Source organism: Bipolaris maydis, assembly GCF_028858645.1.
Source record: "Bipolaris maydis strain C4 unplaced genomic scaffold PSV08scaffold_2, whole genome shotgun sequence".
NCBI lineage: Eukaryota > Fungi > Ascomycota > Dothideomycetes > Pleosporales > Pleosporaceae > Bipolaris > Bipolaris maydis.
Genome location: NW_027093858.1, coordinates 1,385,544 through 1,399,350, shown reverse-complemented (window position 1 = coordinate 1,399,350; position 13,807 = coordinate 1,385,544). Strand labels below are relative to the sequence as shown.

Genomic DNA, 13,807 nt, shown 5'->3' with positions numbered 1-13,807 from the left:
ACGCATATAGCCCAGGTATTATCGGTATCGGTCAGGCATCATGAGAAGGCCGACGACGATGCCCAATTCTGCAGGCAACAACAGCAACAAGGCACAGACAGGAAGATAAAGCAGGAAAACAACGTTCGATCCAGATCTAATTGTAATCACTCAAGCAAGCCGTTTCATCGGCCTGTTTCGCCCTCCGCTTAACAAAGCTCCCCCTAGAAAACTCTATTTAATCTCCGTACTCGATTCATGGACCAGATCGCGGCTACTACTTCGTTGCTCCCCCTCAAAACGCTGTCCCTTCTCCATCACAGCCGCACCGCCTTGTACCCTGTCCCCTTCCGCCGTTTCTTTCCCCGCGTCTCCACTCCCCAGTCCCTCTCCACTAGCAGCCAGCGCATCTCTCTTTCTCCTCTGCCTCACCCTCCACCTTTTGTGTAGACATACCGCAAGTATGCTGAGACCGATGGGTAGAATAGTCAGCAAAGCTCCAACCATGACAAACGTGGGTGCCCGATCTCTGATCATGATCGATCGCTGTCAATGTGTGCGCGGGGGCCCAAAGTCTCAGCCCGAATGACTCGTACGCCAGAGTAAGCTTTTGGTATCTGACGATCTTCTGCAAAGGGGTGGTAGGGCAGAAGGCGCGTAATGAAGGCGTAACTGGTCGGACTCCAATACCCAAAAGCGTGAGCTAGAGGACTTTTTGTTTTGTTTTTTTTTTGTTCGGACGCGGAAGTAAGATGGTGATGGTGTATATACGTATATCGTGTAATCGTAGGAAAGATCGGAGATGAGGAGGAGCTTGTCTTGCAATATACCAACATCGCCATGGCCATGTGTGCGTTTTGTCTGGTTCCACTAGGAGTACCACCTGACGAATGCAGCCTTTGCTTTCTCTTTCCCGGTTACTTTTTTCTTTCTTCTTCTTCTGGCCTCCCCGTCACCTACACTTACACATGTCCGTTGAACCAATACAGTAACATGGCAAATCAACATCCGCACTGCCCTTCTTCCCTAAAGAGAGACTAAAATGAAAAGAAAGCAGAATATGCTAAGCCAGCAATACGCTGTTGTGCCCAACCAAACCCTCGAAACAGGCACCCAACACACACCAAAGGGAAAAGTAAAAAGTAAATAAACCACGGGAGATGCCAACGCTACATCCTTCCCCATCTCTACACTACAAACCCACCACAAACCTCTGTCCCCCCCCCCCTCCCCCCCTTTCTCTTTCTCTCTCTCATTCCCACACCCATCAATAAAACATTCTACCCCACACCGCCCACAAGCCCCCCCCCTTCCATCGTTCTTTAGAAAAAACCGCCGCCATATCCCCCATCCCTCCCCCCCAAAACAAAACACCCTCACTTCCCCGAAAGAAGAAATTAAAGAAGAAAAAAAAGACTTTCAATCTAGTTAGTCTACTAACCCACCCTTCCCTCCGTCGTACTACAGGGTTCCAGGATTGGGTGGGGGGGGGGGGGGGGGGGGGAACGCTGATACCAAGCACACTTGACTAGCGCCCGAGGGGAAAGGCGGCCGGTTTGTCGCACCATCAAAGTGCGCGGAAAGCGGCAGGAGGAATAGCCGTGGTGGGCTCGTAGGGACGGGTACGAGATATGATGGGATAATTTGTCTATCTGGGTGGAACCCGGTGAGGAGAAGAGATGAGAGGGAGACTAGTCTATTTTTCTTCTTCTTCTTCTTCTTCTTCTTCTTCTTCTTCTTCTTCTTCTTCTTCTTCTTCTTCTTCTTCTTCTTCTTGGAGGGAGGGGATAGATGGGAATGGTTGGGGGGGAGGGGGAGCTCGTGGTTAAGCTTATTTTATTTTTTGTTGTTTTGGTTGGAAGAGAGGTTGGGGGAAAGTGGTATGGTAGATAAGGGAGAAAAAGAAGGAGGGTAGAAATTTACGATTTGATCGGACAAGAAAGATGATGATATATATGCAGTTTGATAGAAACTTCGTGCACTTCCTTCACCTTGGATCGATAATTTTGTTTCGACCAAGACGATACTTGCAACTGGACCCAGAGAAAAAAAAATTCAGTCTTGCATGAATTATATTTTTGTTTGTAGAAGAAAGGACTCCACAACTACAACTACAACAAACTACCTGAAGCTAATGCTCTACTCACGCAATGATATTTACACATTGTGAAATGAGGACCAATCGATCAACCAGCCAACTAGCAACGACAACAACCACAACCACAACCACAACAAAGGGAAAAGAAAGTGATGAGAAAAGAAAAGAAAAGAAAAATGCTCAAAATGCCCTTAGTACCCCAGACCCAGAACAAAACGGCAAAGAATCCAATCAAACGAATAGAGAGAAAAAAAAAACGCCACCAGTGAGTTGCAAAAACAGGTCATATCAGTCATATCTATATCCACGCCAAAAAAACGATCCCAAAAAAATGCAAAAAAATTTGCTCTCTTCGCTCTCGCTATAAGGGAAAAGACGCTTCATTGGAAGACAAAAGGGAAGAGGGAGAAAGGGCAAAAGAATGACGCAAAACAGCGACAGCGACAGCGACAGCAACAAGAAAAAAAGTTAGTCCTGGATGCAGGGAAGAAGAAAAAGAGTAAGAGTAGAGGAAGGGAAAAAAAAGGGACCACGCTCTCAAAAAGAAGATTTGGCGACGAATTGGCAGCAGAGCGATACCAGGCTATCCCTCTCTCTCTGTCCCGCGAGAGAGAGAGAGAGAGAGGGTTGAAAAAAAAGAAGAGGTAGCACGTGCCGGCCAGCATTGCTCATACGGATGCTGTCCAGTCATACCGTACGAGTCAAAAGAAAAGAAGAAAAAAGGTCAGAGTGGAAATTTACTGCAAGAAAAACAGACGTCCAAATGCGAGTTTACGTCAACGGACATATGGATGTCAAAAATCCACACTCCATCGAAAGGCAGGATCCTTCTCCGGAGGACCGGATTCACGATCAAAAGGCACATTGACAATGGCATGTGCCTGATCATCGTCGTCATGCTTGTGGATGCGGGCAATCTTGTCTTTGCGGGCTCGAGCAGCAATGTCTTCTTCTGAAGGGGGTAAGCGGATCTTGGCTTCGACCAAGGGGGTTGCAGAGACAAAGCGCGAGGTGAGCAAGGCTTGGGGGGAGACGAGATCTTGGAGGCAGTTGAGGGAGCTGAGGTCGGAAGTGGAAGTGGTGGTGGAGTTGCGATATACAACAGGTTTGGGCTTCTCGGGAACAGTGTTCTCGTTTTGACCAGAGTTGCTCGAGGACACGGTTGAGAGAAGCGGCCGGCTTTGGTGGGTGCGGACTACTTGCACGTCGACACTCAGAGTGGAACTGCCGCGCACGGTAATGTCACTGGGGTCGAGAGAAGAATGCTGGGTGCTGGCGGTGTCTGTGCGTGCAATGGCCAGGTCGCGGGCCATGGCCGTGTCGCGTCTTTTCCTGTTGGGTGAGCTGCTAGTGGCAGACGGGGGCCGGGCTTGGGGTGTCTTGCAGCGACCGTGTACAAGATTCGAGTAGGAGCCGTTTGGAGAGTTTGTGAGGCGATCGGGTGTCTGTCCGCGTTCAATCTTCTGCATCAGTTGTCGGGTGCTCACTTGGCGACCCAGGCTCAGTTCTACGCGACTGCTTGCACCACTGCCACTGCGACTCCGGTTCTTTGCTCGCTCTTTGCCTGCCATGACACTAGCTTTGGGCGGGGGTTGGAGCATCCACCTGTTTTCCGAAGGATCCGGGGACGGCAGGCTAACGACGGGCGGGTGCAGCTCATTGACCGGAGGGACGCGCGCGACATAGTAGCTTCCAGACCTAGACACATTTGGCCTTTGCAATTGGTAGCCGCCACCACCTACAGATGAGCCTGTCATTGTATGTTCGAGGGCTGTGGAATGATCGTCGTAACCCCACAGATCCTCGTCTTCTCGCTGGTAGCGCTTGTGGTTCCAAGTCTCGTCGTCGTCATCGAGCGTGTCGTCGCTGAGGCGGTTTTCAGCTGCATGGCCGACATCGAGGCTGCTTCCGCCTTTGCTCAGGCTCGAGCTCTGGGTGCCGCGCGTGGGCAGTCCCCTCGAGCCGGTCCTTTGTGTGGTGTTGGTTTTCCTCGATCTCCGGGGTGGTGGGCCAGGGCCCATTGCGATTTCCTCGCTCCAGTAGGCATTTGTGCCAGTAGGCTCAGGATGGTAGTATGCGCCTGGCTGCTCGAGTTCCAGCTTCTCTCTCAGCTTGCGGGCCTCTTTGGCCGCCTTGCGTCTTTTTCTGCCGTCGCTGTAGCCGGTACAGGGGGCGCATGAGGCGTAGTGGAAGAGGGCACTCTGGACACCTCTCAGGAACCAGGCCATGGTGTAGGGGCGGTGAAGTGAGCCAGCTCAGAGAGGGAGGAGAGGAGCGGACGAGGTGGTTGGAACTCGACGGGTTTCGGATGGGCGCTGCGACGCAGGCCTGCCGAGCGAGAGACGACGTAGATGGAGGGAGCTTTCAGACGACGATGCAGCATGGAGAGTCATTGCCGCTCTCCGTCATGGAGCCTTCTTCAGCACGCGACAGAGTCAATTGCGGACTTGCAGCGGCCGTTTCGTCTAGTAGGTTTAAGGTGAGGGCGGCGCACGGATGCGGCTGGCGGCGGGTACGAGGGAGTAATAGGAAGGAGGACCAGGGCTCTCGGCTCACAGCCCACAGCTCAGCGTTTGGCCGGTTGTTCGAGGGTGCAGGCACAGGACAGGGGGCGTGCGCGTGTGCGTGTGCGTGTGCGTGTGCGTCTGTCGCGGGTGGTGGGTGGTGAAGAAGGCGGGCGAGGAGCGGTATGGGCAGGCGTGTTGGAGTGGCATGGGCCTTTGCTGGGCGATGGCCATGGACCAAGAAGGCCCCGTTTCCGGAGGCGAAACGTTGTGCTCTGCTGCTGCGGTATTAGCGCGGAAAGGCAGACCGTCCGAGCCCGAAATAGCGACCGATTTGGCCGTGTTGAAACAGGTGTGCTGCTCGCCCTGCCCTCGGCCCTACTCAGCCCAGCGCTGGCGATGGCAAAGCAAGCACACACGCCCCGTCCGGCCCAGGTGGCCGCAGCCTCACAGTTGCAGTCTGGGGGCGGGGCTGGAATGCACAATCCGTCGGCCAGCGTGGGTGTGCATGTCGATAGCCGCGGCACAAGATAGGCTGTCGGCGCAGGCGCCATGCCAACACATGCATAAACTAGCGGGGTTGTTGCTTGAGCCTCCCGCCATCTCCCTGAGCCGTATCCCATACCCTGCCACCACATGGCCCGCGCCCCTGATTGCGCGTCCCTGTACTGTACACGCTCACACGTCCTCTACAATATACACACCTTCTCACGTCCTCTACATATACACACCGTCTCACGTCCTCTACACATGCACACACTTGCAGACTTGTACATGTGCCCAAGTACATACTTGCACAGCTACCTACCTGCCTGCCTACCGCCCGGCTGCTTACGTAAGAACATACGCACCAAAACATGCACTTGGTATATTGCTCTCAGGAACCCTACACAACGCCTTGGCATATGCCTTCATAATCCACCCACTCCTCCTCCCCCTTTGGAAAAAAAAAGACTGGCCCGTTGGCGCACAAAACTTACAAGGCCCCACGTCGTATCAGTGGCCTGCCGCAATTTGTAGAATTTCATCCACAATAAAGTAAAACTCTCTCGCTCTGGGGAAATATCTCTCTCTCTCTCTCTCAAAAAAGGAGCAGAGTAAGCAATCGGCACAGAGCACCCGCCATGCCCACCCTCACTCCCTGATTTGCGCCTTCAGCCCTGCCACCTCCCTCTTCAGACGCGCGTTTTCTTTCCGCAGACGCGCTGCCTCTTCTTCGCTCGCCTTTAGTCGTCGCTCCACCTCGTCGCTAGCTCTGCCCTTTCGCGCGCTGCTCGTCACCTTCTCCAGCTCTTCGTTGAACCGTGCATACAGTGCCTCATTCTCCGCGTTCACGTCACGATACAACTGGTCCAGATGCTTGCACCGTGCTTCCGATACCTGCAGAGACGTAGCTACGTCGCTCGCTATCCCCGATGTCCGCGACGACAAAAGTTCCAGTGTTGCCTTGAGCTGCTTCTCCAGAACTGCAATCCGCGCCTCTGCTGATCGTGCTCCGTTGGTGAGTGACAATGACGGCGCTGAGCTTTGCGTCGTCAGACGCGGTGTCCCCTTGGTACTCAGTTCCTGTCCAATAGCACTCAGCTCGTTCTGCAGCGCATTCGACGCATCATCAATGTCTTGTTCCTGCTGCTGCAGTCGCTCTCGCAGCTTCTGAGGCGACTGCATCTTGAGCCTCTTTGGCGTACCAGTAGAACCAGGCCCCATCTTGGTCGGTGACCGTGGTGTTGAAGGCGGGAGCTTAACCGTATTTCCAGATCCAGTCCGCTCGTGCAACCCAGATCCCGTCGGTCGGAGACTGGGAATGCCCGAAATCGTCTCGCTTCGCTTCTTTGTAGGGTTGAGCGACTTGATCGTCACCTCATCCTTGATCTCCAGCTTCGGCGTAATCGACTTTGACCGTGAGTGCCCTGGACGTTCTGACCCGCTCGTCGCTGCATTCTCCTTCTTCTCCAATCGCATCGGAGATCCAAGTCGTGCAGGCGTCGGTATCGACGACGTATGCTTGTTGAGCAAGGCCGCACTCGATGGTGTTTCCGGACGCGGCGAATCGCTAATCTGCCGATTCTCGTGACGAAGCACCGAATCCGTTTTGCGCGGAGTCTGCGGGGACCACTCAGGCACATCGTCAGCATCTTGTAATGTCTTGAGGTCACTCAGAGAAGAGCGCCGCTTCTTGCGGGGAGGCCCAGCAGCGGGCGGTACCTCTCCAATAGTTCCAAGAACCCCACTATAAGGTCGATTACTGGTACTCGGCGGTTCAAAATTGAACGCGCCCAGCACCGTTGGACGATCGCGAGACGATGGACGCTTGGGCGACAGACGAGCCGCAGCGTCGGTCGAGTTGGAGCGAGCAAGGGGCCCGACTCCGTTTCTTGATATGCTTGGTGACTGTGCCTCTGACCCTGCATGACTGTTTTTACTCAGCGAACGCCAGATTGCCCCTACTTTTGAATCGTTCTCAGACTTGCTGTTCTCCCGGCTCAGAGTGCCAAAGCCAAATCGTCTCCTGAGAGATGTGTTTGGGTTCATCGAGCCAGCCGCCGCATAGCGACCCTTCGAATCCATAGATCCGTAGATCGGCGTGCTAACACCGGGCGTCTGGACTGGGAAGAGTACATCGATATCTTCCACTAGACGATCCATCAACGATATAAAGTCGTGCGAATTGCCAGCGGGAACTAGCATCTCAGCAAACGCAGCCGTGAGAATGCCGCGGTCCCCATCGTTGCTAGTACCGTCCAGCAGTTCGGCCAACAGGTTGATAACTGCTCGGAATGCTCGCTGGTTTGGAGGTGCAAACTGTTCAAGCATGTTTCTGAAAAACTCCTCGAATTCATCCGGTGGCATCGTGTCTGATCGCATTTGTAACGAGACCAGTGTAGCATGAGATAACACAGGGCCCATGCGCTCTCTCCAACCAATACTCAAAAACTTTTCAAACACTGCAAACAGCACGTCGACTGATGATTGACTAGCCAAATCGAGGTTCCCGGGATTCTCAAGAAGAGTGTTGTAGAGTTCGTTGACAACGAGTTCATCAGCAACAGTCCGTGCACGAACAGAACGCCCGACAATGTTGCCTTTGCGTGCGAGCAGAGCCAGCGTAAGATTCGCAAGAGTCTCTTCGAGTTTCGTAATGGGATCAGTTAGCATGCCGTTGAACGAGGCGCTCTTATTGGTACTCGATGAGTTGGGGCGTGACGATTCACCATCGCGGCTTTGGGCGCGAGCAGGTGCAGATTGCAGAGGTGGTGGTATCCGTGGTATATCGCCCATAGTATGGGCATTACGCTGTAGTTTGCGTGAACCGCCGCCCTCCCTGCCAATGGTGCCACTGAGATTGCTCACACTTCCGCCAAAGAAGCTCGATAACATCTTGACTGGAGAATGGGGACGGCTCTTGCTGCCTCGTTCTTGTTCCATTTCGTACATTTCAAGAGCAAGCGACTTGAGTATCTGGTGGTTTCGACGTAGATAGGCCTCAGTCAGTGCAAAGTTCTTCACACTGTTGCGCAGCTGGAAGTAGTTGGTCATGCGCTTCGTCAGGACAGGCAGAAATTCCAGGCTCGTCAGTTTGTCTCGTGCCGTGTATCCGTTGGTCCCGTTGGTTTCCAGGAGATACAGCCCCTCCCCAAGGCTCGAGATTGTGATGGTAAGCTCGATACCATTGTCGCCGACTTGAATGGGTTGGGAGAACTTAGATCCCTCAACGAGAATCTGTATTTTAGCAGGCTCTTTCCGGCCCTCAATCTGCTTGCCATCTGTTTCCTCTGTGACAGACGAGAATAGACTCAGGTCGCCTGGCAAGGTCCGGACTTCCCATTTGTCGCCTTCTCGCTCCGCTTCCGAAAATCTGCCCTCAACCCGAGCCTTGGTGAATTCCTCCGTGAACTTTTGTCCTTTACCCTCATACGAGCCTTGGAGATAAAACATGCGGATTCCAAGCCTCTGTTGTTGTTCTCGATGCCGTGACCGCGAGGAAGGGTTAGCTGATGGCATCGGAGATAGGACTTGGAGGATGTTTCCCTCTGAATGCTCGCTGATGAAAACGTCGCCCAGACTCAGATGCTGGTGGAATGTGAGCTCGGTGTTACCGTCAAATGACTCGGCAAACTTTGGATTGTCGAGTTCAGCGAGCAAACCACGGGCGGTCATTGAGCCACATTCGGACTTTTGAAGAAGTATCAGGAAGTCAGTGAAGAGTACCATGATTCCGGATACTGTGGCTGGCCCAGACAGCTCGCCGTGATATGGTGGAGATAGTTCTACACAATCAACTGCTGTGATAAGTCGTCCTTGTGGGTTACATCCAGATGGCCATGACGAGACCATCTTGCGCAGACGGCCAGATATTCTGAATTTTTGTGCAGTCGGGCCCTCTCGTGTGCAAATGTCTGATATCATATCTCTTGCCTTGAGGAATAGTTTGATTGCCGGGTGCCGGACTGGCAACTGTTTCAGAATATTATCAATGTAGAGGTTGTATCGGGGGAGGCGTTGTACGGGTTCAATCAACATGGACGTGAGTCGCTGTTCACCTGTCTCGTAGACACGCTTGGAAAAGCTGGAGGCTGAGTCCTTGGTAAAGTGCTTTAACAGTTGCGAGAAGTCGCCATGTGCCGCCATGTAATCAGTGTAGCAATCAGAGAACTGCGGCAGCCACTCAAGAAGGGTCCTTGCAACTGCAGCCGCTCCCGTGACGTCCGGTGCGTCTTTTTGTCCTCGCAAAGGAGCGATGTAGACGTCGTCTGCGGCAGTTTCAATGTCTTCAATTGCTCCGTTCTCCGACTCTTCCAACACCACGCGCAGGGCTTCCAGGAATTGCGAGTTTACTTCCAATATTTTGTCCAGACTGGGAGGAAATAGACCCTGCAGTGCTTGCTCCGTTGGGCTACCACTGGAACTTGACTTTGATTTTGCCTTTTCACGAAACTCAACAGCCACCGTATGAATTAATTCGTCCAGCTTGCTCACATAGTTTTCTTCCGTGTCCAGCAATTCGCACATCTCGCGCCGGAGCGTCTCTTTTTGCTTTCTCGAGAAATTCTGGGATCGGTTGAGGGCGGTCGGTTTTGAGGGCGCACGGCGGAGCTTGGCAGTGGGCAGGAATGCCGATTCTCCAAATAGCTTAATGAGAGGTGCGAATTCTTCATACTTTTGCTGGGTCGGGTCTTCTTCGGTGTCGTCAAACTGGGCGGACTCTCTCGGATTGAGCTTGCGGATGCTTCCCTGCGGCAGGACAACATCGAGATCTATCCACGAGAGCGTTTGCTCACCCAAGGCATGCCGCACGTCTACTATGACATCCATGACATTCTCAACCTTGACCATCTTGGCGGCGATGATGGCAGCATGCGACTCTGAGAACAGCCTGGGTGCCGAGTGCAGGCTCTCCGACGAGCCATAGCGCCTGCTCCATGCGCTCTTGATCTCAGTGGGCAGCTCGAGGAAGTATTTGTAGAGACTGAAGGCGAGACCGCGGCATATCTCGTCGCCCTGTTCCTCGCGAGGTAGGCATGTTACGGCATTGTAGAAGGTGGCTGTCGGGGATATAATCAGGCGGGCGAAGTTCTGCAGGCCGGCGGGCGTAAAGACATGGGCTTGGATGCGCGAGTGCGTGGCCTGGGTGGAAGTTGCGGTCGGTCCGTAGAAAATCAGGACGGGAGAATTGGAGAGCAGCTCGTCTGTGGTGTAGAAAAGCGACAGGTCGTCTGCGGAGAGTGCCGCGGGCTCGGGGTTAATTACGACGCCCATGGTGTCGATGGCGTGGAAACGAGTGACGAGGCCGGACGGGTACAGCGAAGCAAGTGACCAGGGCAGCAATTAGGTTAGTGCATCGCTTGCATGGCGCAGCCGCGTGGGGACGGACAATGGTGGTGGTGGTGGTGGTGGTGGCAGGCGAGGCGGCGGTGATGGTCGTGGTCGTGGCAGTGGTCGAGGTGGAGGTGGAGGTGCTGTCGTCGTAGTAGTCGGGTAGCCATACAGGACAAGGGCAGCAGGCGCGTGTCGAGTCGAGTCCAGACAACAACAACACCACAACAACAAGCTGGCAGCGATCTGTTGAAGCCCGAATCAAGGCGGTCGTGCAGCAGCGACCAAGCGCGGGCGGGAGACTAGACGGCGAATTGCCAACGTGCAATCAGGGCGACAAGGAGACGCATGGGGGGTCCCGGTCCTAATCACCGCAGTGCCAGGTATTTTTGGTGCGAATACATGGCCCTGCAGCCTACTTTTGCTCCATCCATCCCTCCGACCCGCCTGCGAGCTAGTTGCGCATCAACCCACCCCGCAGTGCCGACGAATATCAAAACATCGTCGTCATAGCAGCTCACGGTGGCGGCTGGCTTCATATGCTCAAACCGCCCACGGCACGTTTTATCGCGCATCTGGGCTGGTAGAGTGCCCGGCTCCGGCAATGGCCACGCAGCACCAGGGCGGCCTGCCCGTCTCCATAGCACACCAACAACAGCATTTCCGCCTGCTCGAGCTGCCCCCGGAAATCGTTGAGCTGATAGACAAGCCAAATCCTCCGCTGTACGTCTGCCGTCGTATCGCATTGGATACCGACTCCCTTTTCTCACCACGCGTGCCAGACTGTCCATCAAATCGCAAGCTGCTTCCGCTGCTACTGGCACGCATAACGCAAAGCCCGCATATGCCGTACTCTGCACCCCGGACAAGTCGTTCCAGGTGCGCCAGGTTCAGACGTCCAACTCGCTCTTCGTGACCCAGCCAGCCCTCGAAGCCCATGGCAACGAGATCCCCATCCCTGTCACACGCGCCATTGCTCTGTGCAGCTCCACACTCGAGCTCCATGCCTCTTCTGCCTCTGCCATTGCTTTGTTGAGAGAGGTGCTCCCTGTGTACGACATTGTTGCTGGCGACGTTGACGCCACTCCTAACGGCATGACCAAGGCTGGCATATTCAACGACATGCCCCTGTCCGACGGAGAGTGCCAGGCAGGGTGGACGCAGCTTATGGCCTTTGACACCGATGAGGGCTCGTATCAGCCATCTCCAAGTGCCCTCTCCCATGTGTGGAGATCCATCATTGCTGCTGCGTTGGCGGAGGGCATCCCCCTCGACAAGCAGTTCATGACCAGCGACATTGCAACGGCCGTAGCTGAAGAAGGGCACCCCTCTCCTCTCACACAAGCCGTGCTTGCGTACTTGGCAACGGATGACACTGACAGGAGCGGACCGTGGTCCTGTCTCGACCGAGCAAAGACAGTCGCCTTTACCGGGAAAGCCCTGCTAGATGCCAGGCGCGGTGCTGACTTTTTGATTGCTGATTTCACTGACACGTGGGAGGATCGCCTACCAGAAGTATGGCGCAAAGATGCTAAGCTTACAGCCATCGAAGGCTTGTATGAATTTCCTTCAGATACAACCATCAAGGCCAAGGGTAAGGCTGCATCAGCCCCGGTGGTGGACAACGGAACGACGGCTCTAAAGCCATCGGCGCGTAAATGGCATGAAAAATTTGCCAAGACAAGAAACAAATAGACCATTCTGATTGTTGTGCTGGGTGATGAGGTCTCCATCACGTGACCGTGTCAAGAGCGCGTCTGTCGGCATCCGACTGCCGCGACTAGCGGCTTGGTAATATTTTGTAATGTTGTAATACAAAATTGATAAGCTGCGACTGGCTAGAACTACAACCCCCGCGTTAACATTCATGTGCGCCACCCAGATGACCAAAACTGCGATTTCGTATTTTCCTTCGGCGCAACTCTTTCCTTAGCTTATGAAGCGAGTCCGGTTCTTGGGACTACTCACTAGACCTATACGGACATACTACACTAGAGATCCAAGGCAGTGTTTTGTTACCAAGGCTGCTCTCCAATACCCCGTGCCCCCTCCCGAAACCATGTCGACCAATTCAGACGACAATGGCCCAACTGCGCCCGCACCTCCAGTAGATAACGATGCCACCGTCAAGCCCCCTTCTGAAGAAAAAAAGCCCCTTCCTAAACTCACGCCTTCTGAATTCCGGCAATACAACAGAATGGCTGTGGAAATGAACCGTTATCATGAACACTTCCGCGCAATGTGGAAAGTCATCTACACAGCATGTGAAGCTGGGAAAAGACCCGAAAACATGTCTATCCGCCAATTCATCAGTACATGCAAGCAATTCTGCCGTAAGACTACTTTCCCTCCATTCATCATCTTCCCTTTTACCCTCTTTATCCAATGTTCAAAACGTTGATATTGAGCCCTTCCTTCTCTCCCGCCTTTCCCAAATGAATTCTTCTTTTTTTTTTAAAAAAAAAATACTAACACTCATATCTCTCTCCCGAAAAAAGAAGGCCTAACCTTCCACCACACAATAGAAGAACAACACATCTTCCCCATCCTCGCTAAGCGGATGCCCGCTTTCAAGAAAGAACTCGAGCTCATTTCGCAGCACAAGCAGATCCACGTCGGCATCGACAGGGCTGAGAAGTATCTTCACGAATGCGAGTCTGGAGAGCGCGAATTACGCTTGCAGGAGATGAAGGAGATTCTGGATTCATTTGGCGAGGTGCTATGGCAGCATCTCGATGATGAGGTGGAGCAGTTGGGCGCGGAGAACATGAGGAAGTATTGGAGTTTGGACGAGATGAGGAGGATTCCTATGTAAATTTGCGAATAGATGTAGAATTCTCTTTACGTCTTGTCGTGTTTCTTTTTTTGGGGGGGGGAATGGGAGGTTGGATGTTTGAAACGCTGGGTATAAACGTTTGAGACGTGACGCTTTTCTTTTGCATCCTTTTTTCATTGTTTTTTTTCGTTAGATCCGCGAGATGTAGAACCAAATGTGTTTCTTGATACAAATTCGCATGTCTGACATTGCCAAACACATGGGAATGTTTTGTATTCGCCCTTTTCTTCCACGCTTTTCTTTTTCGCGTCTCAAACACGGTCCGCCCCACATTACCAACATCTCGAGACCTCGAAACATCTGACACTTGACACCGTCGAATCCTATCTCCCCGTTACGCACTACGGACCCTGGATCCAAGTCTTGTTTTTTTATTCCTTTGATACTACACTAGTCCAAGCTTTGGGCAACCCACTAACACCTGAGGTGTAAAACCCGGCAGCACAGCACAAAACACCCACAACCTCTCCATTAGCAAACATGCATAGCAAAGGTATCTAGAGAAATTGCACAATCTGATTGGTATATCCTACTACTACATTACATACCCGTGTGCAAGATGCAAAGGGGCAAAAA

General features: G+C 53.1%; 4 protein-coding genes across 4 annotated transcripts; 2 read left to right on the top strand and 2 right to left on the bottom strand.

The window, feature by feature from the left end:
* Positions 1–2,795: 2,795 nt before the first annotated feature.
* On the bottom strand, positions 2,796–4,305 carry PSV08DRAFT_384091 (uncharacterized protein; the record flags this gene model as incomplete). The annotated part of the gene is made up of 1 exon (XM_014229143.2): positions 2,796–4,305. The coding sequence occupies one exon, from the start codon at positions 4,303–4,305 to the stop codon at positions 2,872–2,874; it is 1,434 nt and encodes a 477-aa protein (XP_014084618.1). The 3' UTR covers positions 2,796–2,871.
* A 980-nt stretch (positions 4,306–5,285) lies between these two features.
* On the bottom strand, positions 5,286–10,338 carry PSV08DRAFT_407213 (uncharacterized protein; the record flags this gene model as incomplete). Its single annotated transcript, XM_066093771.1, has 11 exons — positions 5,286–8,754; positions 8,791–8,823; positions 8,854–8,861; positions 8,892–8,997; positions 9,031–9,148; positions 9,182–9,234; positions 9,268–9,553; positions 9,590–9,808; positions 9,845–10,071; positions 10,108–10,206; positions 10,246–10,338. 11 exons carry the CDS (start codon positions 10,336–10,338, stop codon positions 5,716–5,718), a joined length of 4,281 nt encoding a protein of 1,426 aa, XP_065949779.1. The 3' UTR covers positions 5,286–5,715.
* A 502-nt stretch (positions 10,339–10,840) lies between these two features.
* On the top strand, positions 10,841–12,232 carry PSV08DRAFT_265641 (sister chromatid cohesion protein Dcc1). Its single transcript, XM_014229145.2, has 2 exons — positions 10,841–11,118; positions 11,178–12,232. The coding sequence occupies exons 1-2, from the start codon at positions 11,000–11,002 to the stop codon at positions 12,088–12,090; spliced, it is 1,032 nt and encodes a 343-aa protein (XP_014084620.1). The 5' UTR covers positions 10,841–10,999; the 3' UTR covers positions 12,091–12,232.
* Positions 12,233–12,378: 146 nt separating this feature from the next.
* Positions 12,379–13,271, top strand: PSV08DRAFT_265635 (uncharacterized protein). Its single transcript, XM_014229146.2, has 2 exons — positions 12,379–12,728; positions 12,894–13,271. Exons 1-2 carry the CDS (start codon positions 12,455–12,457, stop codon positions 13,208–13,210), a joined length of 591 nt encoding a protein of 196 aa, XP_014084621.1. The 5' UTR covers positions 12,379–12,454; the 3' UTR covers positions 13,211–13,271.
* Positions 13,272–13,807: the final 536 nt, after the last annotated feature.

Coding starts and splice junctions, on each gene's coding strand:
- PSV08DRAFT_265641 (XM_014229145.2), top strand. CDS start 11,000: ATGGCCACGCAGCACCAGGGCGGCCTGCCCGTCTCCATAGCACACCAA. Junction 11,119..11,177: donor GACAAGCCAAATCCTCCGCT/GTACGTCTGCCG, acceptor CACGCGTGCCAG/ACTGTCCATCAAATCGCAAG.
- PSV08DRAFT_265635 (XM_014229146.2), top strand. CDS start 12,455: ATGTCGACCAATTCAGACGACAATGGCCCAACTGCGCCCGCACCTCCA. Junction 12,729..12,893: donor TACATGCAAGCAATTCTGCC/GTAAGACTACTT, acceptor TCCCGAAAAAAG/AAGGCCTAACCTTCCACCAC.